Genomic DNA, 24,944 nt, shown 5'->3' with positions numbered 1-24,944 from the left:
AAAAGTAGTGGGGAATCCCCCGCTCATGGGCAAAATAGGGTCTGGCAGAGGGCCTAACCGGAGATTACATGTGGGGCAGGTAAGGAAATGTGTCTTAAATGTGCTCCTGATTCCTCCTTGGCAAGCAAGGCCTTGTACGCACTGACAGCAGGCCCCCACAGGAATCAGCTGCACTACCAAGTTCCCAGTTGGGAACTCCATAGTGTAGCCAATCTCTGCCCAAAACAGGGCTTGCACTAAGCTCCCATTGGTTAAGCAGTGCTTTCAGCAAGCTCTGTTGGACCACCTGACACCATGATAATGACGAGTGGGTGGTCCAACAAGCCAGTCAAAATGGCTGGGAAAGGGGAGTGGAAGAGCTCAGGATTTGGCTTGTCAGTTGGATCCTGTCTCCCCACCATGGCCTACTGATCTTGCAGGTGTTCACTGTCTTTGATTGCAATATATTATGTACTGCTTTGCACTGGGTCGCTGCAGTATTTTTGTACAGTGGTACCTCGGGTTAAGTACTTAATTCGCTCCGGAGGTCTGTACTTAACCTGAAACTGTTCTTAACCTGAAGCACCACTTTAGCTAATGGGGCCTCCCGCTGCTGCTGCTGCTGTGCCGCAGCATGATTTCTGTTCTTATCCTGAAGCAAAGTTCTTAACCTGAAGCACTATTTCTGGGTTAGCGGAGTGTGTAACCTGAAGCGTATGTAACATGAAGTACCACTGTATTGCTTTGTGGATTTTTACTGTTTTAAATTGCTTCGTTTGTTTTTATACCTGTGTACGCAGTGTAGAATATACAAAAAAAGGAGGAGAGCGCTTAGGGAACAACGGGGGAATTTCTTACCTTGAAGCATGTACCACTGATATCCATTTGTAATGCCGCCTGGGAAGTATTCTACAGAGTTACACGCATTCCCTTTATGCATCGTGGCATGTTTCTCTGAGTATGTTCTCGCCAGGTGCATGAAAACATCATTATCCACAGTTCGGCTCTCATCCAGAAAATTAACAGTAACTGTGGAAAGAAAGTAACCACAGTGGAAATTTGGTTACAGTGTAGATTGCGTTTACCTGGGTTTCTGCACACACATATCACAACTAATAAGTATAGTTTGTATCATACAAGCATAGGCACATTTCTGGCTACCGCTAGAAATCCTTCCCAGTACAAGGATTGCTAAAAAATGTGGGCTGGCTCACCCATGAGGCAAACTGAGGCAGCTGCCTCAAGTGGGGGAATCCCACAGTGTGCTCTGCCCGCTGCCAGAGAAGTGAGAAGATGGTGGTGGTTTCTGGTGAGTTCCACGACATCTCAGGTGGCAAAGCTGGACGGGCCACTCCCACCACTATTTGTCGCATGTATAAAGGTAAAGGTAAAGGGACCCCTGACCGTTAGGTCCGGTCGTGACCGACTCTGGGGTTGTGGCGCTCATCTCGCTTTATTGGCTGAGGAAGCCGGTGTACAGCTTCTGGGTCATGTGGCCAGCACGACTAAGCAGCTTCTGGTTAACCAGAGCAGTGCACGGAAACACCATTTACCTTCCCACCGGAGCAGTACCTATTTATCTACTAGCACTTTGACGTGCTTTCAAACTGCTAGGTTGGCAGGAGCAGGGAGCGAGCAACAGGAGCTCACCCCCACGGGGATTCGAACCGCCGACCTTCTGATCGACAAGTCCTAGGCTCTGTGGTTTAACCCACAGCACCACCCGTGTCCCTTGTCGCACGTATAGCTTGCCACATTTTCAAACTTACATTACTGGCACAATTCCCTCTAGACTAGATCAAAGGCAGTGTAAAGCAGCCTTTCTCAACCTGTGTGTCCCCAGATGTTGTTGAACTACAACTCCCATTACCCCTAGTTAGCAAGGCCAGAGCTCAGGGATGATGGGAGTTGTAGCCAATAACATCTGGGGACCCACAGGTTGAAAACCGCTGGAAAGCAAGTACCACTGTAAATGTGCCCTGTTGTGGCTTGGCTGAATTTGGCTGAATGTCTGTGGGAGTGTTGGCCAGTGCTATGATGTACACTCCATGTTATGAATTCCTGTTTTGAATATATAATCAACCCTGCTCGGCATAGTTCATAGCTTCTCTGAGTTATCTGACCGAACTGCGGGAGGCAGTGGAAGACAGGAGTGCCTGGCATGCTCTGGTCCATGGGGACACGAAGAGTCGGACACGACTAAACAACTAAACAACAGCAACAACAATCAACCCAGACTATTGGCTATGCTGGCTGCGGCTGATGGGAGTTCAAAACAGGTCTATATGACTGAGATCAAATGATTCAAATACTTTGTATTATAGACAGAACTGAAGACCTGCCTTTGCCTGTGTATCGTGAAACATCAGCTATGGGTTGCCTATAGAGTTAGTGACCCTATGCTCAAGCAATAGCTTACCTGAATTGCCATTATCGAAAGGGTAACTTGCGACCAGTGATCCGCCATGCAGATTAGCAGAGAGGACAAACGTTTCATTCTTTAACCAGTTCATTATAGCTTCAGTCTCTGGCTGGATGTCATGAGTATTTAGGATAAAGGCGTCCGGGAAGTTCCTGTTCAGATCTTTATTATTAGCATTGAATCTTAAGAGGGATAAAAATATATATATTAGGCTGTCATCTAGAACATACTTTCAAATGAGTGAGTTTAGGATGCAAATGTTTGGTTGCAATCTGTCTGTTTAGGGCCTCTTTATGTAGGGCCCTAGAATACTGTTGGCTATTCATGGTTTTAAGCTGTCTATGGCAGGGGTTCTCAAACTTTTTGTATCTTTGAATCCTACTAATGCCTTTTGCTTGCCTAAATGGAGGATAGATGTAGACTAGCCTACTGTACAAAGGTAAACATTTCATATGTTGTTCTGCCTGTTTTTGCCTCTGGTCTCTTTCACCAGGATACATGGCCTTCAGGCTGAAAGATCTCCCCACCCTTGTGTACTGGAAGCCTACTGCAGAAGAATCTTGTATTTCAAGGAGGTAGGTTAATTGTTTGCCCAATTCTTCCTTTTTGTTTACTGGAACACGCTGTCAGAGGGTTTTTTTTGTCTGTTTGCTTGCTTTGTTGTCTTGATATACTGTTTGTGCTCCAGGAATAAATATCAGCAGGATGTGGGTCAGCTGAAAGCTGAGTGACCACCAGCAATAGTACAGTTGCAGGATTAATTAATCAATTATTGGCCTCGCTTAACAGGTAGGCTAATGAATGGAATATCCAATGGGTACCTCATAGTCCTCATTATCCTCAAGCATCTGGTCCAGTTGAAAGAATGAATGAACTGCTGATACAGAAACTAAAACAGCTATAAACTCTAGCCATACTTTTCAAGGATTGGGAAAGGTGGTTGAGTAAGCAGAGGCTGAATTAAACAACCACCCCTAGGTGCTACTCAAACACCCCTGTAGTGCATGGCAGCGTTTGTAGCACCCATGCCACTAGAGCACCTGAAGATATGAAAATTGCAGCCTAACAACAAATTTTATTATTTATACCACACCCATCTGGCTGGGTTGCCTCAGCCACCCTGGGTGGTTTCCAACACAAATAAAAACAACATTCTGCCCAGAGACTGACGTCCAGCGCTGGGGGCCTTCTGGCGGTTCCCTCGCTGTGAGAAGCCAAGTTACAGGGAACCAGGCAGAGGGCCTTCTTGGTAGTGGCGCCCGCCCTGTGGAACGCCCTCCCACCAGATGTCAAAGGGAAAAATAACTACCAAACTTTTAGAAGACATCTAAAGGCAGCCCTGTTTAGGGAAGCTTTTAAAGGACATCTGTTTAATAGGTTACTGTATTTTAGAGTTTTGTTGGAAGCCGCCCAGAGTGGCTGGGGGGACCCAGCCAGATGGGCGGGGTATAAATAATAAATTATTATTATAAAAACATAATAAAACATCAAACATTAAAAACTTCCTGATACAGGGCTGCCTGCAGATGTCCTTTAAAAGCTGAATAATGTATGGAAATGTACCGTATTTTTCGCTCTGTAACACGCACCCGACTATAACACGCACATAGTTTTTATAGGAGGAAAATCCGTAGGCATGCCACCCGTAGGCATTCCCTCCATAACACGCACAGACATTTCCCCTTACTTTTCAGGAGGAAAAAAGTGAGTGTTATGGTGCAAAAATACGGTAACTTATTACCATATTTGCCTGAATAGAAGCCTCACTTTTTCCCCAAATTCCGACCATGAAAAGTTAAGGTGAGGCTTATATTTGCAACCTTGCGGTGTGCAGCCAGGAGCGCAGCAAAGCGGTGCCTGCCCCGCATGTCATTCCCCATCCTCTCCAAGGCTAGGAAGGGAGAGAGCAAGGAAGGGGAAAGGCCGCCGGCAACGTAGCATGCCCCCCCCCCAGTACGTAGCCAGGAGTAGCGAGGACTGGGGCAGCTTATATTTGGAGATTTTTTCTCTTTTTCTTTTCCCCCCTCCAATTTTAAAGGTGTGGCTTATATTCGGGTGCAGCTTATATTCGGGCCAATAAGGTATATTTAGTGTACTATATTATATCCTTGTATATGCTATTTTTTCTCTTCTTTCTTTCTCTTTCTTCCATCGTTTTATTTTTTTTAACAGGGAAGAAGGAGGAGGAGAAGGAGAAATAAAGAAATGTTTTCTCACCCCCGTCCTAGAAGGACCCAGATTCAAGACAACTTGGAGTTTGAGGTCCTGCAACCAGGAACAGAAGGTAAAGGCCTTTGGGCAAATGTAATGTGGGGTTCTGAAATGTATTGAAAGCAAACCCTAAGGTGCTCCCCATAACAATTTTCGCTTTGTTCTCACCTGCCAAAAAGAGGCTCGCAGCTGGCATTGATTACTGATTCAAATCCGTCAGGGTTCATTGAAGGCAGGATGTGTATTCGGGTGCTGTCAAGGAGTTTTGTAATGACCGGATCATGCTGATCACTGGATACCAAAAAGTCTATAAGATGGAGCAGCAACTCCCTCCCGACTGCCTGTTTTAAGAAGCACAGAGTTGTGTGTGTTTTAAATGCAATGGTCAATAAGGTGCAGCACAGATCTTAGTTTGCCCAAGGTACAAAGGTAATACATAATGCAGACCTAATACAAAGCACCGTGTTCCTAAAACTAGCAAGTAGAATATGATGGCCAACATGAATTGGGTTAAAATATATTTCCCCCAGAAATCAAACAGCCAAGAAAAACACAGCGATACTTTTCTTATGGGCTTGAGCAAAAACTGTGCCAGTGAATGCTTTTGGGGCCTGGGTGAGGCTTCCCACTGAAAACCAGCTCCAGCCAAAATACCCGTTGCCCAAGCAATGCTATCCATGTGGAAAGTGAACCAGACAGGGCGCAGACACAGGCACAGCTAGCGAACAATGAGTTTTCCCTCCCAATCACTGCAGCTGGAGAAAAGCACCAGTGAGTGGAAAAATCCCTGTAGCTGTATTTGTTTACATTCCCCACACAATCATATGCACACATATGGCAACAGACAAAACACATTGAATGGGAACATTTTCACAGCGTGAGCTGGCCCTATCACAGTAAGCAGCAGTTTTCAGCAAGGACCAGAAGCCTGAGAATTAGATGTTATAGCCTAGCCTTCCCCAACCTGATGCCCTTCAGAGGTTTTATACCACAACAACCATCACCCTTGACCATTGGTCACGGTAGCTGGAGCTTACTGGAGTTGTAGCCCAACTAATAATAATAATAATAATAATAATAATAATTTTTATTTATACCCCACCCTCCCCAGCCAAGGCTAGGCTCAGGGCGGCTAACAAGCAACAATAAAAACAAATTGAATGAATACAACTAAAAAAAACAAGATTAAAATACAATATTAAAATATTGAAACATTAAAATATTAAAATGCAGCCTCATCACAGGAGGAGAAGGAAAAAGAAAGAGGGGGAGGGAATCAAATTGGCTCCAAGCCAAAGGCCAGGCGGAACAACTCTGTCTTACAAGCCCTGCGGAAAGAAATCAGATCCTGCAGGGCCCTGGTCTCATGAGACAGAGCATTCCACCAAGTTGGGGCCAGTGTTGAAAAGGCCCTGGGCTCTGGTTGAAGCTAATCTAACTTCTTTAACTACAGATTTAAGAGCAAATTTAAGAGCATATTTTTTTCCGCTCTTGGGGACTTCACAGATAAATATCATAATATATTGCTATGTACCCTGGACATTCCTTAAACCAGCACATTCTATTCTCTTTTGTCTATACTGCAGACATTGTGTTGTTACAATGAAAACTATCCTGCGTGATAAAGTGTCCAACTCTGTAAGTTTGGAATGCTGTAGACTTCCTACAAGTTCAGCACTTTAGCTACTGCCAGATGAGATCTGGTTTCTGGAACAGAGAGGCAAGAGGAAGACTATGTATTTTTATTTTTATTTTCTAGTTAACTGAGCTGGAATGGTTTTGTAAAATGCATAGCTCTACTTCGTTCAATATTGCTCATGACCAAATCAGAATGACCTTGAATGCAGATCTTTAATGAAATGGGACACATTTCAGAAATTGCTATGCCTAAAAGGAAGGGAAACTTCAGCAGGAAAATAAAACAGAGAATATGGCAAAAGTTTAATAAGCATGTCATAGTCTCTCTGGATTAAATGACTCTCCTGACTGATTCCCTAATGACTGAATCCTACTAAAAGACCAAAGGTAGATTCAAGCAAGAGTTTCCACACTCACCTATGTGTTAACTGGAAACAACTTTATTTACTACCTGGCAGGATGATAAGACAACCAACTCAGCTACTGAATTATATGTGCACACTTTGAGGAAGCAGCCCCTTAGTAAGGCGCCATCCAAGTTTGTAAGCAAAGCTATGTTAGGCCAAAGGATGGAGACAAAAGCAGAAATGAGACAAGAGAGGAAAAGGCAAAGGGTCAGAAAGCACTTTGATATCACAAGCTAAAAATGTCCCGCTCTGTCTATTACTATGGAGCAGAACTGGTAAACCTTCCAAATGCTGAATGCCAGTGCTGGGCAGGCCCAAGCAAGCCAGCAAAGTAGGCACTCAGAGACATAATAGGATAATACATAGTTCCATGGATGTTTGCTTCCGTCTCAACATTTTAAATAGGATTAGCAATGACATAATGTTGCATCGTAAAAATAGTTCCTATTGCAAAAACAGAACATCACCACCCTACCCACTTATAAATGTCACCATAGCTCTTCAACATGTATCTAGTCACATTCCACGGTGCACAAAAAAACAAAGGGAGATGTTCTAGGTTTTTTCCTATTGTGGGATCTCTGACACTTTCCCTAGGCGATGATGAGCATATTCTAGTTAGCATTTAATCATGAAAGGCTTTTTTCCAATTACTTCTTTGCAATTCTAATTACTGGTGTCATACAGTTCAGCAGGAGAGTTAAAGCACAGAGGGAAGAGAGACTCATCTCCTCTGAAAATGCCCGCCATGCGCAGCAATTAGGCTTGAAAACAGGCTCCCCTTGCAGCCAATTTTCCCAAGCCTAATTATAAAGTTTGTTAGATATAAGTCATTTTTGTCCTGTTGGTACCGTCATGATCTCACTTCAGCTGAGGAACTTTGTAGTATTTGTATTCAGACATGAATGATAAAGTAGGGATCTAATGCCTATTTGCTCCTGAAGCAGTTGTTCTGTGTCAAACTGCAACCTCAAGGAAATCATGTGAGATGTTGTGGGGATCAGCAGCAACAGTTATTTATTAAAGCACCAAACATATACTATGTGCTGTATATGAATAAAACGCACGGGTTGCTGCTTGCAGTGCTCACAAGAACGAGATAGGCAGAATAAGGAAAACTTGGCTAGGCATAACTAAAGAGTTTACAATTAAACCTATACTACAATTAGCTGACAATAAAAATTATTCAAAGGAAGCAGTGCCTCATCAAGAGGGAAATGCAAGAGAAGACATGAGTCCTTAAAGGAGGATGAAAAGAAAGGTTGGCAGGTATCTATTCATAATTACCCTTTAGCATAACCTCGCAGAGCAACACATGCACAGTGAAAAGAGTAAAACTATGGAATAAACATTCAAAGGTAAAACAACATCAACAGAAACAGCAGCAACTAAACTAGGCCAAGCCATAAAACAGCAATTAAAGTATTCAACATACTAAATCACTGGGGGGTGGGGGTGGGGGAGGAATTAATGAAAAGTCAGGCCCCACACATGAGGAAAGTACAGAAGTGAGAATTAGAACAAGGAAATCAATAGGTTAGTATTTTATGAATGGTGAGACTAGGACTGGGGAACCTTTCTGAACTAGAGTGCCTTACCACCACCAACTCCTACAGGCCTCTGTCAATCACCTGGCATCAGGTGAAATCCTTAATCTGAAACTACTGGTTTTGCAGTGCACTTTCTCTTTCCTCAGAATGCAGTGTGGTGTGAATTGCATAGTGTACTCTGTGTGGGAAAGTAGGGTGAATGGTCCTGCCTTGGGGTGGTGAGTGGATCTGATGGCTCCTTGGTCCCTCTTTCCACTCCCTTAATTGTAGCGAGAGAAGAGATCTATTCCCCCCCCCCACACACACAACAGTGAATTCATAGACATGTCTATTGAATTGGGAGGGGTGTCTAATGCACTATTTGGCTTACCTTCCTTTTCACTTCATTTTTCACATTTAAACAAGGTTAGCCTACTTCACCTGTGCCACAGACTCATAATATGGTATTGTTCGATTTGCATAGGACTAAATTATAGTTTTACACAAGTTTCATGTTATGGAAATACCGTATTTTTTGCACCATAACACTCACTTTTTTCCTCCTGAAAAGTAAGGGGAAATGTCTGTGCGTGTTATGGAGGGAATGCCTACGGGTGGCATGCCTACGGATCTCCCTCCTATAAAAACTATGTGCGTGTTATGGTCAGGTGCGTGTTACAGAGCGAAAAATACGGTAATTAAAACCACACACCACCAAGTAATAAAATTAGCCTTTGGTAAGCCCATCAGTAATGCAAACTGAATATTATCATTGCAAAATAAATAAATAAATAAATAAATAAATAAATAAATAAATAAATAACAGCATAATAATAATAATAATAATAATAATAATAATAATAATAATAATAAATTTTATTTATAGCAGTCAGGCAGACACTTCCCAAAAGGCTTCTGCCTGTTGTTCCCCCCAAGCCACCCTGATATGGGTCATATGTGGTTTTGTTTGCTTGCTTTAAAAAGGCCATGCTCATATTGGCACTGTCAAGCCCTGCTAAAAATAATGCTTCTTTGTTAGCGCAGTCAGGCCTCTTCCCATCAGCAACAACTTAGAACAATGCTGTTGCTTTGCTGCTGTCAAGAGAGAGATTGTCCTTATTTTTATTTTTTAATCAGACTAGAATTTGTTTTTTTGGAGCACACAATGATTTACACACTGGGTTCTCCTTTCCCTCAGGTCTGGATGAAAGAGAAGTGTGCCTTGGAAGAGAAGGGGCTGCAATCCATATTAAGATAGCATTTTGTTACGGCAGCAGGTTGTTTTCTGTTATTGTGGCACCTACCTGTGTAAATTCACATCCTCAACCTCTTACCCTGAGCTAGCTAGTCTCTTATCTTCTCCTCTGTAACCTGCAAACTCCTTAAAGGCTACCCCTCAATCTGTGAAGAGTGAATTGCCAGAATTCACTGGAAGCAGGCAACCACGGTAACTGCTCTTTGCCTTCCTGGTATCCTCAGTAAGACACAGTCCCCTTATTATGAAGCTTTCCCTGGCTAGCAGCATATGAAGTTAGCTGTATAGGTGACATCACATCCATATAATAAACCAGTATTGAGCATTGAGAGAGAGAGAGAGAGAGAGAGAGAGAGAGAGAGAGAGAGAGAGAGAGAGAGAGAGTTTTTAGTCTTTTAGTCCTCGCTAGTGCAGGAAGAGAATCCAAAACTTTTAGACACCCAACAGGATTAAGAGCTCTCTGTGCATAAGATGTATGTGTGGAATTCCTGCACACCTGAGGATCTCGGGGGGGTGTTACTGGGTTGTTGTCATTGTTGTCATTTTGATTGTGTATTTTGTGGTTTTATATTTTGATTTTATTTTGTGAACCACCCTGAGACCTGAGGGTATAGGGGTGGTATATAAATTCAATCAATCAATAATCTTGATGGACAAAGTCCAGCGTGTGCCATATGGACTGGTTCGCTCCCAAAATGAATGAAGTGGCCAAATGCCCCAGCTGATAAATCTGTGGGAGCGACTGCAACCAGACAAGCCACATAAGTACTTGTGCTATACAGATGGTTATGGAAAGTTAAAAAGCAAAACATAAATGCCAAGGTGTTCCACAGCAGCCACTGGGAAAGCTCTGTCACCGCTTGTTTGGATCATGGTGAAAACCTGGTGAAGGCCTAAACACTAGAAAAGGGCTTCCTGGTTATCATTTTAATGGATTTATTAGTGCTGCCAGGTCAGCTCTCGGTCCTTCTTTCCCCGTCCCTTCCACATTCCTTACTTGAGGAACCAACTGCTTGTACAGTATTTCTCTCTTTAAATACAGTATGCAAAATATTCTGCTTTCCTTTCAGTATTAGCATTGTGCGACTGTTAACGCTTTTTCTACCTGCAAAATGCATCACTTCAGTCAGGCCACTTGAATTGAGACTGAAACTTGAGAATGAACTGAGAACACAGAAAGGAACCATTGTGTAGCCAAAATGCTTAACCTCTCTCTCCTCCACAGTCAACCCCAGACATTCCACAATTATTCCTTACTGCACTGACAAATATATACATGCTGCACTTCAGAGTGTAGATAAGAATCTGTCAATATTTTCCCCTAACATTTTTAAGAATTTTGTTTAAAAATTTGCCCAAAAATCCATTGTCTTCCATGCCGAAATATGTCTGGATTTTCCTGGATATCTGGGAAGCAGCAGTGTCCAGGTGGAAATTGGGCAAATGTCCGGGGAAATCTGGACGTATGGCAACCCATGTTTTTCCATAAAAATAGCTCTTAAAAAGCTTATTTTTAAGAAGCGAGTTTGCCCAAAAAGCTCAACAACTTTTGCCAAAACTAAAAAGAAAACTTCATCAACTTTGCCAAAAAGTCTGGATTTTCATTATTATTGTGATGCTGTGAAAGATATTTCCATTGAATTAAAATAATTATCTTCTACTGTATAGGCATTCCTCTAAGGATTAGATATGTCTTTTATAAATAAATTATTATGCAAATGGATCAAAGCACAGAAAAACTCCAGGATTACTGACAAAATAGAATAATCCACCCCACTTAAATGTTTGACCTTTCTAAAATAAAAATTGCCAACAAAGTCAATGCATGATAGTTCAAACAAACTTTTTAGGAAAGACTGGAGCTGAGTCATGTCAACATTATAATCTACACTTATTTCTTTCCACATTTGTAGAAGAAAGGGGGGTGGGAGTTCAGCGGAAGGGGAGACAAAGGTAATCAGCAACATCAAGTGCCATTCAGTTCTACTAAAACGCAACAAATTTAATGTAGTTCTTTAAATTGCATCTGATCCCATATGGTTGTATGGGCCTTTACTTTCGAATTCCAGCCAGTCCATATGAAATACGTTGGGCATAAAGCCTGCTGACATTATTTGTTCCTGGATGACTTTAAAGTATGGGTAGGTGAACTAAGGTATGGGGGCCGGATCCGGCCCAATCGCCTTCTAAATCCGGCCTGCGGACATTCCGGGAATCAGCATGATTTACATGAGTAGAATGTGCCCTTTTATTTAAAATGCACCTCTAGGTTATTTGTGTGGCCTGCCTGCTATTTTTACATGAGTAGAATGTGTGCTTTTATTTAAAATGCATTTCTGGGTTATTTGTGGAGCATAGGAATTTGTTCTTTTCCCCCCAAAATATAGTCTGGTCCCCCCACAAGGTCTGAGGGACAGTGGACCGTCCCCCTGCTGAAAATGTTTGCTGACCCCTGCTTTAAAGGAAAGAAATACATCTGAAGAGAAAAGGAGTTAAAGTGGAAAAGAATGAGACGAGAAAAGCTCCAGTCCACTCCAGGTTAAAATAGAGGAAACACTGGCTATTAGTGTAATCATACTACAGAAGGCCTGCACACATAATATCCAAGTACAATTAGTGCTCTTTTTAAAAAATAATGAGGTGCCAGTACTAATATCTTGATAAATGCTAGCACACAATGGTTCCGATCCATAGGCACCAAAGAGAAATAGGTGATGGTAATCTGCACTAGTGACTAGCATTACAAAAAAGCTCTGATTACTATTAACACATTATTTTCATAATGTATCATTCTTTTCATGCTGCCATTTGAGACGCTGTCTCAACCACATTGATGTTATCAGCGTTCAGCTTTGGCAACAAGATAAAACTAGCCTTGGAGAACTTAGCAGGACAATTATTGTTTGGTATGCTCTTTCTAATTATTACTGAAGGTTGCCAAAAATGCACAAAGTAAGTCAGATTATGGCTTTTTCTGTCATTTGTTTGTTTCCTAGGGGTCCTAGGAAATTCACCAGGAAGATCATATGTATCATTCTCTCCATTATTGTTTTCTTCAGCTGTTATCAACTGTGGGAAAGAAAGTCTAAAACCCAGTCTTGAGGAATGATCGAAACAGATGGACCTTCTAAATATTACGTGTGACAGGCCCTTTGATAATATTTAGCACATCTCTCTCTCTCTTCAATTCCACCACGGCACTTCCATCCTTCGATTCTGAATCCCTAAAGAGAGAAATGTAAAATGCATCTCTAGCAATTTGGCAAAAACTTAAGACTTCCATGAGTATATGATCTCAGCTGCTTCCAAGATACCAGGCAAACAATGCTGCAAAGGAAACCACAACAATTGAAGTAGTAGACGTACCTCATCCCCATGCATATTAGCAACATAGTTGAACTCTGGTATGCCAATCCTATGTTGGGTTGGAAACCTTCCCAGAGCAAGAACCCACAGGTCTCTACCTTTAAGTGGAAAAGAAATTTTTTTATATATATACCATGGCAAAATAATGCAAAGTAAACAAATGAAGGGCTATATCTCCTTTGGCTCAATTGAATCCCCGCACCAAAAAAAAAAAAAAAACTTCCTAGAATAACAGGCACGGGATCTTCCTGACTTGATAAGCAGTTGGGATGCAATTCACAATGGAATTTTTTGGTGCAATTACTGGGATTCAAGTGTGAGTAACTATGTACAGAATTGCAACCCAAACATTGTTTTTTAGCTTAAGCCAAAAATAAAACGTAAACAATATTATTAAATAAAAACTGTCAGAAATGTTTCCTTAGTCTTAAAAGCTTAACCCACTTCTACAAACAAAGACTTATTTAACAGAAGAAGACTTTAAAAATATATCAACAGGAAATCAGCTGCAAAGGAATAATGGGAAAAAGTAAAGCAAATAAAAGGAGCTTACTAAAAAGCAACAGAATACCATATAAGGCATGAGAATTAACTTTCTTAACAAACAAAAGCTGGCATGAATTTTTGGTCAGAAACCAGAAAATTAAATTTAGCTAAACAACTATAGGGTCGGACTATGAGGCGGAGTGAGGCAGCCTGGGCTGCCCAGGACCTCCATACACTCTGCCCAGGCTTGCGCTCCAGGGCGGTCACTTCAGTGCTGCTAATGCAATGGTTTGACTTCACCTCTGGAGGCACACTCCATTGTCCCTCAAGACTACTGTTCAGAACTCCAAATAATTATATCAGATTGCCCTATATATTTGCTGCCACCCATTAAAAAATTCTAAAATCTTGATGATGCAGGACTTCCCTTTGCAGAAAGCCATACTGTTTCTACCTCAAGAACATTTCTCTTTTTTTGATGTAATTATTGGTTTCATAATGCTTTACAGCAAGAGGTTAGGCTGATTTCCTAGGTTCCCCCAATATAACATTAAAACAAAACAAAAAAGCTGTTACACCAACCACATTCATACTTCATGATAAATGATAATTAATGCTTTTGTGCAAACATGGAAATCACTCCTGCTTTGCTCTACCCTAAGTACCACAAACATAGTTTATGTCCAAACAAAGGCTCATGGTTTGCTCCACTGGAACAAACCTTGATCAAGAAGCCATGAATAATATATAAATAAAATTTATTATTATTATTATTATTATTATGAGTAAACCTTGGCTTCACACAATGGTAATGTGTGAATGCAGCCATTAGCTACCTGCCAATGCTCCAGCAAGGAGATTTAATGGAAAGTCACTTATTTGTTAGGAAATGCTTAATTTCCAATTTGAGCTTTAGGTCTGGTGTCTCACTGATTTCATTTTGTCAACCAGTCCTTGACTTTATCTTTTGTCACCTGGGTTCTTCAGAGTCTCTCTTCATAGAAAGTGGTTTTGGTGTGGGTACTTACCAAAAATCATACATAGATCAGTAACAAGGATTTCATCTCTGGAACCTACCAATCCTTGTTCCTTAATCGTTTCCCACCTTTTTCATCTAATAGTGCAACTGCCTCCCTGTCTTGTTTCTGCTTCTGATGTACAGTGGTACCTTGGTTGTGGAACTTAATCCATTGCGGGAGTCCGTTCTACTCCCGCGACAGTTCGGAAACCAAGGCACGGCTTCTGATTGGCTGCAGGAGCTTCCTGCACTCAAGCGGAAGCCGCGGAAGCCACATCGGACATTCGGCTTCCAAAAAACGTTCGCAAACCGGAACAGTCCGGTTTGCAGCATTCAGTTTGGACAACCAAGGTACCACTGTATGGATGTTTTTAGCAACATGTCCTCATTTTCTATTTTTAGTTTTATTGGCAACTTACATTAGTTTTGCAAGAGTCTCTCTTCCTCTCCCCCCTGCCCTCATTTGAGTAAAAGTTCCACTTTCTAAAAAAAGCATTGCATTTCTTAGCTTGACTCTTTGCATGATCAACACTGCTATTCTGTTATCTGTACATCTGCTGAGCATAGCAAATATTTTATTTGAGCTTTAAATATAATACAATATTATATTCTAAATAACCTCTAAGCATCGTGAAGAGATTTGACATGGGGTAGCCAATGTGCTGCTCTCCACATGTTACTGAACTACAATTCCCAGCACCATAGTAGGACTGATGGGAGTCCACAGCAACATTGGGAGGGTGTCATGTTAGCTATCCCTGGATTTGAATATCCTGACTCTAAATTTCAGCCTATCCCTTTCATATTCTTTTTCACGTTTCCTCTTTCGAAATCAAATGTGACTGTCTGGGCTTTCTTGGTAATTTCCCACTTAGGAATTGTCACCCAACTGCTGACCAGTTCACTTGCCCAGCTGCTTTTGCAGAAAACTGTGCCTTTGGGAGGAACCAACACCTCTGGGGGCAAACAGCAACTGGAAAATAGCAGCAACAAACTAGTAAGGGGCCCAGATCAGGAGCACATTCCCAAACAGTACCATGTGGCTGTCTCCCACCCCCACCCCCCCAAAAGTGACTATTTTGTAAAAAGTGTGAATTAAATAACATGTATTTTGGCACTATCTCTCAGAGGCTCCAATCCTACACATGCTTAACTGGGAGTGTGACCCATTGTATACATTGGAGTAAACATGCATTGGATTATGTTACATTTTGCTGACAGAGGAAGCCAAAACCCTTAGCTAAATAATATTAAGCTTCACTTGGTTGTATCAGACAGTTAGGCTGCAATTCTGAACTCATATCTGGGAAGGAGTAAACCCAAAAGAAACAAATGAGACTTAGTTTTGAGGGGACATATACATATACAGGATTATTGCACTGTTTTTAATATTTAAACTTTTGTGATTGCCTTCCGGCAGGATCTGAAGCCCATGTGAATGGTGCGTTGTTTAGCAGATTTCAGTACATAAAGTATTGCTGTTGATTTTAAAAAGTTCACATACAGGCTATGTGAACAAAAACAAACAAACATCTACTTCCTCTGATTTACAGAAGATTCCTGGGCTAAGTCAGAAATTTATGTATGAGTAAACATATCACCAACATTTTTTTTTACTCTGCTAGCTCATTTTGTATCTATTAAGCTAGAAGGACTGAGACACCTGAAACATGATGTTCTTTCAGACATCAGGACAAACTTTGCTTTCATTCCTCTGGGAAACGAAAGCACTGAAAATAGCAATGTTGATCTAGCATTAAGTTCTATCTATAACTAAAAGGAACTACGGGCCACTGTTTGTGCAGTGAGACTGTTTCATTAGTCATTAGTGTATTTGGTAGAGATGTAACTTTCCTAACCATTCCGCTACTTATTAGTTTTTATTACCAAACTTTTGCGTCACAATGAAACTGTCTGCATATCAGCTTGAGAGTCTCCAGAATACTTTACGAGGGTCTTCATCCCTTTACATCTACCCTAATCTAATGCATGTTTACTTACTTACTTAAGTTTACTAAGCATGTTTACCTATTTCAATATCTATGTAGTCCTTATCACCAAAAGAGGATTCTGCTGTGCTAAGAAAACAAACCGACACAGGAGTGGTCATAGGGCTAAGGTGGGTTTTTGTAAGTGAAACTACCATAACATACACAGTGACCTGAAATCTAAGATACAGTACTTCCAGAAAGGATACTGAGGAGTGACAGTCATTTATATCAATACTAGAAGCTTGCTGACATAAGAGAAAAAAGAGAAGACAGATTATAATTGGCTATAAACGCTAAGGTAGATGCCATGCTAAACTTGTAATTAGAAAGAACATTAGGGTGTAAAAAATAATAAGAGCAGGGCATGGTTAGTTTAATCAGAATTGAGGTCTGTGTGAGATTGAAGATTTAAACTCCCCACTACCACAATCCCCCTGCCCTAAAAACTCATCCTCATCCATGTGGCTATGAGTTTTAGAAAAGTTTTAGAAAAAGGGAGATTCCCCCTGGCAAGCTCTAAGAGGAATGTGGGAAGAGATTTTTGTTGGAATTGCAACAGGGATATGAAAGATTAAAGCTCACCACCCCATGTGCTCTGCTCTCAATTCCTTCCTACACTTTAAAGTAGGTTTGTCACTCTGCCTTTGTTTGACTCAATAGGGCAGAAAACCCTTATGCAAAACAGGCAAAAGTCCTCCCTGTCACAAGAGGGGAAACGGAGGGGGCTGGGGAAATGATGGTGTCAGCAAAGGAACAAGCAGCAAAGAAACAGTTTGCATTCCTGAACCAACTTAACCTCCACAACTGCTATTTGCAGCCAAAGGAAAGCTCCCACTTGGTGTCAATGGGAGTTTTGCTTCCAATACAGATTTATTTAACCATTTGTTCATTTAACAAAATTTATGTACTGCTTGGTCAATAAAAGACGTCAAAGCAGTTACAACGATAAAAGGGGAAGAACAACCAATCTGCTATGAAAAGGAAAAATGGCATAATGTTCTATAACACTCTCTCTCTCTCTCTCTCTCTCTATATATATATATATATATATATATATACTTTAGCCACTGGAAACTAAACATAGCTCTAGGATGGAGGTGGTAAAGGCTTTCTGTGGGCAGTGAAATAACCCCGATTCCTTACAATTAGGCTACAGTTGTACATAAATCAAAAGTTGTTTTCAAAAACAACATCTGCTTCCTCTGATTTACAGAAGATTCCTTGCATAAGTCAGATATTTATGTATGAGTAAACATATTACCAACTTTTTTTTACTCTGCTGGCTCATTTTGTACCTATTAAGCCAACAGACGTTTTAAAATATCTTGCAGAGAGCAGTGAAGATTCTTAAGCGAATGTACTCTGCCTGTTTTCAAAGACAGCAGTAATTATATGTATTCATTTTTTTTAAAGAAATAAATTACATACCACTGTATCATAAAAATATATCACAGCAGTTTGCAATATAAAAACAAAACAAAACAATAGCATCATAAAAAGTTAAAAACAAGTTAGAAGCAAAAGGAAATTAAAAACAAACATCAACAGATCATTGTGGGGAATGTACCCTTAATTGCCTGCATAAGCTTCCTGGAATGGAAAAGCTCTTAGCAGGCATTAAAAAGTGTGACACAGAAGGCACCCATTGAAAAGAATAGAGAAAGTTTGACACAGATCTTCAGTCCCAGAGTGTGGATCTGCTTGGGCATTTTCTATGTTAAAACTCTATGCAATTTTCATGATCAGGTTTAGGTTTAAAAAGCTTGCCCAATCTTAGCCCAATTTATAGAACAATTCTATGCATATCTTCTAAGAAGTAAGTCACACTGAATTCCATAGGACTTAATTCCCCGGCTAGTGTGGAAGGAATATGGCCAGTTAAGGATGTTCACAATATGTTAGTGCCTGCTAAGCCAAGGACGTAAACCTTCACTATGTAGTCACGCAAGACCCTCTCTCTGTTTTGCATCCTTCTGGCTCTTGGTAAGAGAGATGGGTTTTCAACATTCATACACAGCACCTATGATCAGCAATTAGAACTTGTCCTGGGAGGAGTTTTTCAGATTTAGAAGACTCAACTGCAAACTTTTGTTGTTCTAACACAATGCCACTATATTATGTACCCCTCCTAGTATTTTGCAGATCTGATCCAGCCTGATGAAGGGATCTGAATAACCTGGAAGTTTGCTCACTATTTTGTGATGTTTTGGTAGGTTCTAATAAAGGTATTCCCCCCCCCATTATTGATTTTGGGACACCTTCGCACACACCATGCTTTCAGTACATTGTACTGATAGTAACTTTCACAATAGTAGTATAGTAAAGATGTAGCGCCTTGTAATGATGTTCCATGATCAAAACTGAACATATTAAAATTCACCTTCAACATTCCAGTACTAAAATGCACGAACTCTTGTTAATCCAATATTTATATTATTATTTTAGCAGCATTTGGTGGAAAGACAGGGCACAAATGTAACAACCAAAAGCAGCATTTCCACAATTCCCTTTAATGGGAAAAAGGAAGCTAGCCAGGCTATAGGAGGAACCCTTGAAATGTTTTAAATTATGCCTGCTTCTCTGCTTATTCCATACCAAGGGCACGGCAGTAGTAATAAAATGCAATCTTCGTAAATCACGCATATAAATTCAGCAGTAACAAAGAGAAGCTGAAACGACGCTTCATCATGAAACAGTTATTGCGGCCAGACAACACCCTGTACTTAGCAGAGACACAGACAGCACTCTTGAAGAGTTAGTTATCTGGGTCAGATTGTAATGGTTTATTGAGCTGATATGAGGGGTAAAAGTAATGTACTGTTTCTCAAAGCAAATGGGTGTGTAATGAATATTTATGGGCACCAAAACATTAGAGGTGCAATCACACCTAGATTACATCCTTCCTCTACAGGGTCCAGCTAGGTGTACAAGTTGTTTTAGCAAGGCTCACCTGAGTCGCAGCTCAATTCCAGCCATATCTATTTGGAACTATGACCCACCACTTTCCATGGTCATTCATTCCAAGTAAATGCAATTAAAATTAAGGTGTAAAAGGTGGGGAGGGGAAAAGAAGGAGAATGTGATCAGCTTTGCAGGAAACTTAACTCACATTTTCTTTATTGAATGAACTACAACTGAGACCTGAAATTATTGCAATGTGGAGTACTCTTTTTGAGTGTTCAAGGCTCCAGCTCGGCATGTATTTTCATAGAACTTCTGTTTAATAGAACCTATTTCTCACTCCCCCCTAGTTTTCCACCCCCACAACAGTTAGTCAGCACACTGTGAACACTAAGCATGTTTAGCCCTCACTGGGGTGTTCTTAGGTCCCATTGCCCTCACTTATTTGCTAAATATATTTAGTATTACTGAAACATTAGGATCTCCACAGCCTGCTGAAAACTTGCCCTTGAGTGGCTGGTGCTGCTTTGCCTCCCAAAGGGCCTGTACATAGAAAATGAGTTTGCTCTTAACATGTGTGCAAAATTCAAGGTTTTGTTTAGGCATACACACATCAAAATACCTCATGACGATGGGCAGAGGAGAAGGAATGGATCCAGGAACTGCAATAGGGATGCAAAGAAGGTGGCAAAGGAAGCTTGAGTGCCCACTGCTAGGGCTCAGGGACAAGGTTGGCCTCCACCATACAACCGACTGGCAAAACAGGAGAAAGTAAAATGCTACACTACAGTGCTTTATTCAGCTGGGAAACAACGATACCCCACCTCCCGTTCCTGACACTGGTGATCATGTGGAAAACTGCCATTCTCTTCTGTGGGGAAAAGGAAAGCAATAGTTTGTATGCCACCTCTAGAGGACAGGTAGGTACAGGAACTGGAAGCACAGTGTGACCAACATAACAAAGCCAAAGTCTCATGTATGATGGGGGAACCTTTAATGCAGAAGCATTCAAATAAACTGCCTTCATGCACACTTTCCATAACTATTCTTCTGCAATTTAAGCAGAAAAGCACATCCCCATATCTCAAGGGCATTCCCTCTTGCAGTAATAAAGAGTTCCCTGCTGGTCACTTGCTCACTGAAAAGATGGACTTGAAATCAAATGGACTAAAAATATGTATTCTGAATATGCCATTTATTTAGAGTTTCACCCATATCTGCACACTACCATTCAGGATGTGCATATTTGCAAAGGGTAAGGGCCTTAGTCATTCCTAATCCCACTTCTCCCTGTGCCCTGCTGTAGCTACACCATCAACTGATATGCATTAATGAGTACATTGATTGAGAATTAGAAAAAAAGATATTTGGAAGCTTTTATTTTACAAAATTTGAATGACACTGTTGACCTCCAAAGCATGGTTCAGTTCCTTCTGCCTCTTTGGACCCAGACTGATTTTAAGAAATTCATGCAGACAAATGAATTGGCACAGCCATCTCTGACAAGAAGCCAAAGACTGTTGCAAAAACAATTAACATCAAGGAAGTCAATTAAAATGGATATGTGCCTATGTCTTTTTAAGTTGTGCTTTGGTTGAATTATTGACAATAGGTAAGTGTAATACATTATTTGCGGGTTAATTGGTCTTAACCTCTGGAGAGGAATTTTGCATTGTTTATTACCTGTGTATTTTATATGTATATATTACTTGGTACATGCCTGTTATATACGCATTCAAACACCTTTGATTGACAGAACTACAATTAAAAAGATTACAGTCATATTTTCTTAAAGTGAGCATGTTGCTCACTTAATGACTATGGCATAATCCTCCAATAAACTCCTTTTTTTGTATCATGATCTCAACAGATATTAATCATGAAGCAGAAGGATTCTGCATTACAATTAACCAACTTTTTTTCAGAATCCCTAGACTATATAACACTAATGTCAGAATTATTAAAAAGCTCTAATAGAAGCACAGGGAAGTCACAACCCTACACATAAAACTCTATGTGCCACTCTGCCATGTTTTTGTTTAGAATCAGCAGCAGAGGGTGAGAATCATCCAGGCCAAGTAATTTTCAAAGCCACTGAAAGATATAAGCACTAAGTGTTTTTCAATAAAGCAATGGCATTTTCTAGTGTAGAAACATACATGTGTATTTAATTGGAATATAAGGTACCAACTTCTGTGACTGGCATGCCTAAATCAGATACACTATCTCTTCAACCTCGCTTCCCATCACAGAGCTGCCACTTGTTCAGAAATGTAAAGGAACCTGCATCTTACTATAAAATTTGTTCTACTGCAATGTGCTCTACATGGGGCTACCTTTGAAGGTGGCTCAGAAACTACAACTAATCAGAATGTGGCAGGTAGACTGGTGACTGGGAGCGGCTGACAGAACCATATAACACCAGTCCTGAAAAACCTACATTGGCTCTCACTATGTTTCCAAACATAATTCAAAGTGTTGGTGCTGACCTTTAAAGCCCTGAACTGCCTCAGCCCAGTATACCTGAAGGAGCATCTCAAACTCCCATCGTTCAGCCTGAACACTGAGGTCCAGCTCTGAGGGCCTTCTGGCCGTTCCCTCACTGTGAGAAGCAAGGTTACAGGGAACCAGGCAGAGGGCCTTCTCAGTAGTGGCGCCCGCCCTGTGGAATGCCTTCCCATCAGATGTCAAGGAAATAAACAACGCTCTGACTTTTAGAAGACATATGGAGGCAGCCCTGTTTAGGGAAGTTTTTAATTTTTGATGTTTTATCGTGTTTTTAATATTCTGTTGGGAGCCGCCCAGAGTGGCTGGGGAAACTCAGCCAGATGGGCGGGGTATAAGCAATAAAAGAATTATTGTTGCTGTTATTGTTATTGTTATTCAATTGTTCTTCTGAACAGTTACAAAATACGAACTGTGCATATTTCCCTTTAACATTTTCTACCCAAAATGATAACAAAATCACAGTAGCTGCTTCTTCCTGTTGAGAAGCCTCCGTGCATGCAATTACAGATTATTCCTAGCAAACCCAGATTAAACAGGATTATGTGGACAGATGATGCACTTCTCAAGAATGTAACTTTATGCTGTTTCTCTTAGAATAACTGTCATTCATTAGGCAAGGAAAAACTATTTGGTCTTAATTTTACTATGACACTAGTTGGAGCATAGCATAAATTTGCACAAGTACAAATAACTTGGTCCTAAATGGGTTTTTCTGCAGCGTAACAAACAGACAGAGTACTCTGCCAACCAGAACTCATCGGTTTATGTAGAGGTCAATTTAGATAGTGTGTTTTTAAAAAGTCACCATGTATTAACTGTAGACAGCAGTTTATTTGCTGAGATAAAAGCTACAACTCATTAAATAAAAAATAATTACCTGTCAGTGAGCAGTTGTTGGCAAACTTCTTATGTATTGTGATGAATAATTATTCAAATTTTGAAGTAAACCGGCACTGACACCTGTTCACAATGTCATAATTATGCTGTCCCACCTAATCTACTAATCTACATCTAGAGGACAAACACATTAATCTAATCTACATCTAGAGGACAAACACATTACACAAGGAAGCCCATGATTTAATATCCTGTCTTTCCACTTCATAATGTGGGGCTACAAATTTGTTCAGAGCAGTAGCCAAGGTTTAATCCTTTCATCTGTTCTGTTTTAGTAAGAGTAGGTGCTGGGAATGCAGGTTCCCTGTCTTCCACAGCTGCATTTCAGAAAAAACAACAACACATACACACAGAGAGAAATATCAGATATGCTTCTCCCAGCATAATGTGGTGGTTTGATCTTTATGCGTCTGTTTGCTAGGATAGTAAATGTGATTACTCAATTTCTGCCATGTTGATTGAAATGTACGTCTTAACCAAGTATTAAGATGGACTGCTTAAGTGGAGGTATTCACCACGCAGTTTCTGCCTTCTCTCTCAAAAGTGTATATGAGCTGTACCATACTCAAACAGTACATCTACCTGTAGAAGCAACTGCCTTCAGAACAAGTATACAATATACCTAAACCTAAGCAATTGCTATTTTGAAATTCCATAGAATAGCATGGAGAGAGGTGCCACTTACCAGCTATTGATATCATAGGGCAGGTACTAGTCAGTAATCATACAACGTAATTCCAAATAGTATGTTGAATGATAATAGGCAAGTTTTCTAGTGGGATAAATTATCAATAGCCACTAGCCAAGGAAAATGTAATGTGGGCATTCTGAAAGTGTTGTTTTCCCTCACAGCAAAATGTGCTAGCTGCAGAAAAGATATCTGGATCCCTCTAAACAAATTGGTACTAATTGCATGTTGATTGCATTATAAAGACAAATAATAATGTAGAAGGGTCCTTGGGGGGGGGGTGTTAAAGTGGAACTTGTATCTTTTAAAAATAGCTTCAAGGCCTATGTCTTGCAAAGTGCATTTTAAGTAGTTAATCATTCCAGTTATGGGCTAAATGGCAGAAATACCCACCAACCCATCCAAAACAGTTTGAATGCCAGACGGTTCATTCAGAGAAATTAAAATATACTGCATTCGAGCGTACAGAAAATGTACACCCCAGCCCTAAACAAATTGGTGACTCTGACTAGAAAAGGTTGGTCTTGGGTAGGTCCTGCCGAAAACCCCACTGCTGAGATTTCATGGGGGTTTGGGCGTGGCTCACTCTGTTGGAAGAAGCCACTGACATGTGGCACACTAAGTCCGATTGGCATTTCAGCCCACGAACCTGTACTTTTAGGGGAGATGACTGGCAGCTAAGACCTCTCTCCCTACCCAGGCCAGTTAAGTTCCCCCTTTGGTTCACGAATGCATTATGGGGGGAGCATAGGAGCCAACTCCTAGGGACCAACGTCCCTTCATTCCCCCCCCCCAATGAAATTGGTCCAAGACACACACACCGATTTGGTGGGCATTGCTTTTGAAATGGTGTGGGTGTTACTGACTATGCAAGGTTGGGGATTACCTGCTCCCCCCCAGGGACGCGGACTTAGAAAAAATATTGGGGGGGCCCGGGAAAGCTCATGAATAATAAATAAGCTCATGAATATGCAAATAAAGTGGCTCTGGCCCTAAATAGGGCAAGCCACGCCCCCCGGCCAGCCGATTGGCTGGCTGGGAGGTGTGGCCAGTCGGGATTCCCCTGTTCTCGCGGGATTTCCGGCAGTGCCTCCGATTAGGGCGCGCAGCTGGCTGGCTGGCGAAGGAGCAGGTGAGGAGGAGGCGGGGGACGGCGGCGGCGCTCTGCTGGAAGGGCGCCCGCCCGAGATTATTGGGGGGGCTGAGCCCCCCCAAAATTTTTTTTGAGGGGGCTCGAGCCCCCTCAAGCCCCATGGAGTCGGCGCCTATGCTCCCCCCCCCAAAAAAAAAAATATTATTCAAGTTGGCACCCTTGGGGGAGGAGGAGAGCGAGAGAAGCAGGAGCCGTACCTTGCACCGACTTGCCAATGCTATATAAGTGAGCGATGTTGCTGTGGTCCCTCTGCACAGCCTTCAGGAAAGCTTCCAGCTCCTTCGTGTGGTGGTAGTTGAAGTCCAGCGCGGCCACCAAAGGGAGCAGGAGCACGAGGCTGAGGGTGCCCATCTCCTGGAAAAGAAGCAAGAGGAGCGAGAAAGTCAGGGCAGTGCGAAGAGAGGGAGGTGAAGAGGGTAGATAAGAGAGCCTAAGGCGACACTGGTGCTCCTTGCCTTCTCCTCCTCAGCGCCGGAGGCAAAAGTGGCACAAGTT

The 24,944-nt window shown here is 41.4% G+C and overlaps 1 protein-coding gene across 3 annotated transcripts in view; it reads right to left on the bottom strand.

Moving 5' to 3' along the window:
• Positions 1–24,944, bottom strand: part of CPM (carboxypeptidase M) — a 34,625-nt gene that overhangs the window by 6,426 nt on the left and 3,255 nt on the right. For 2 of the 3 annotated variants that reach the window (XM_081211743.1, XM_081211744.1), the window contains exons 2-6: positions 24,647–24,803; positions 12,808–12,905; positions 4,781–4,953; positions 2,399–2,583; positions 838–1,008 (exon numbers count right to left, since the gene is read on the bottom strand). In XM_081211743.1, coding sequence (XP_081067869.1) covers positions 838–1,008; positions 2,399–2,583; positions 4,781–4,953; positions 12,808–12,905; positions 24,647–24,803 — 784 coding nt within the window. Of the gene's footprint in view, positions 1–837; positions 1,009–2,398; positions 2,584–4,780; positions 4,954–12,807; positions 12,906–19,252; positions 19,291–24,646; positions 24,804–24,944 lie in introns of those variants that run through there. The other variant, XM_081211745.1, reaches the window with a different exon arrangement.

The sequence above is a fragment of the Podarcis bocagei genome (genome assembly GCF_964188305.1).
Source record: "Podarcis bocagei genome assembly, chromosome: 10".
Taxonomy (NCBI): domain Eukaryota; kingdom Metazoa; phylum Chordata; class Lepidosauria; order Squamata; family Lacertidae; genus Podarcis; species Podarcis bocagei.
Note: the sequence above shows the minus strand (reverse complement) of the source record. Positions and strands in the feature narration are given on the sequence as shown.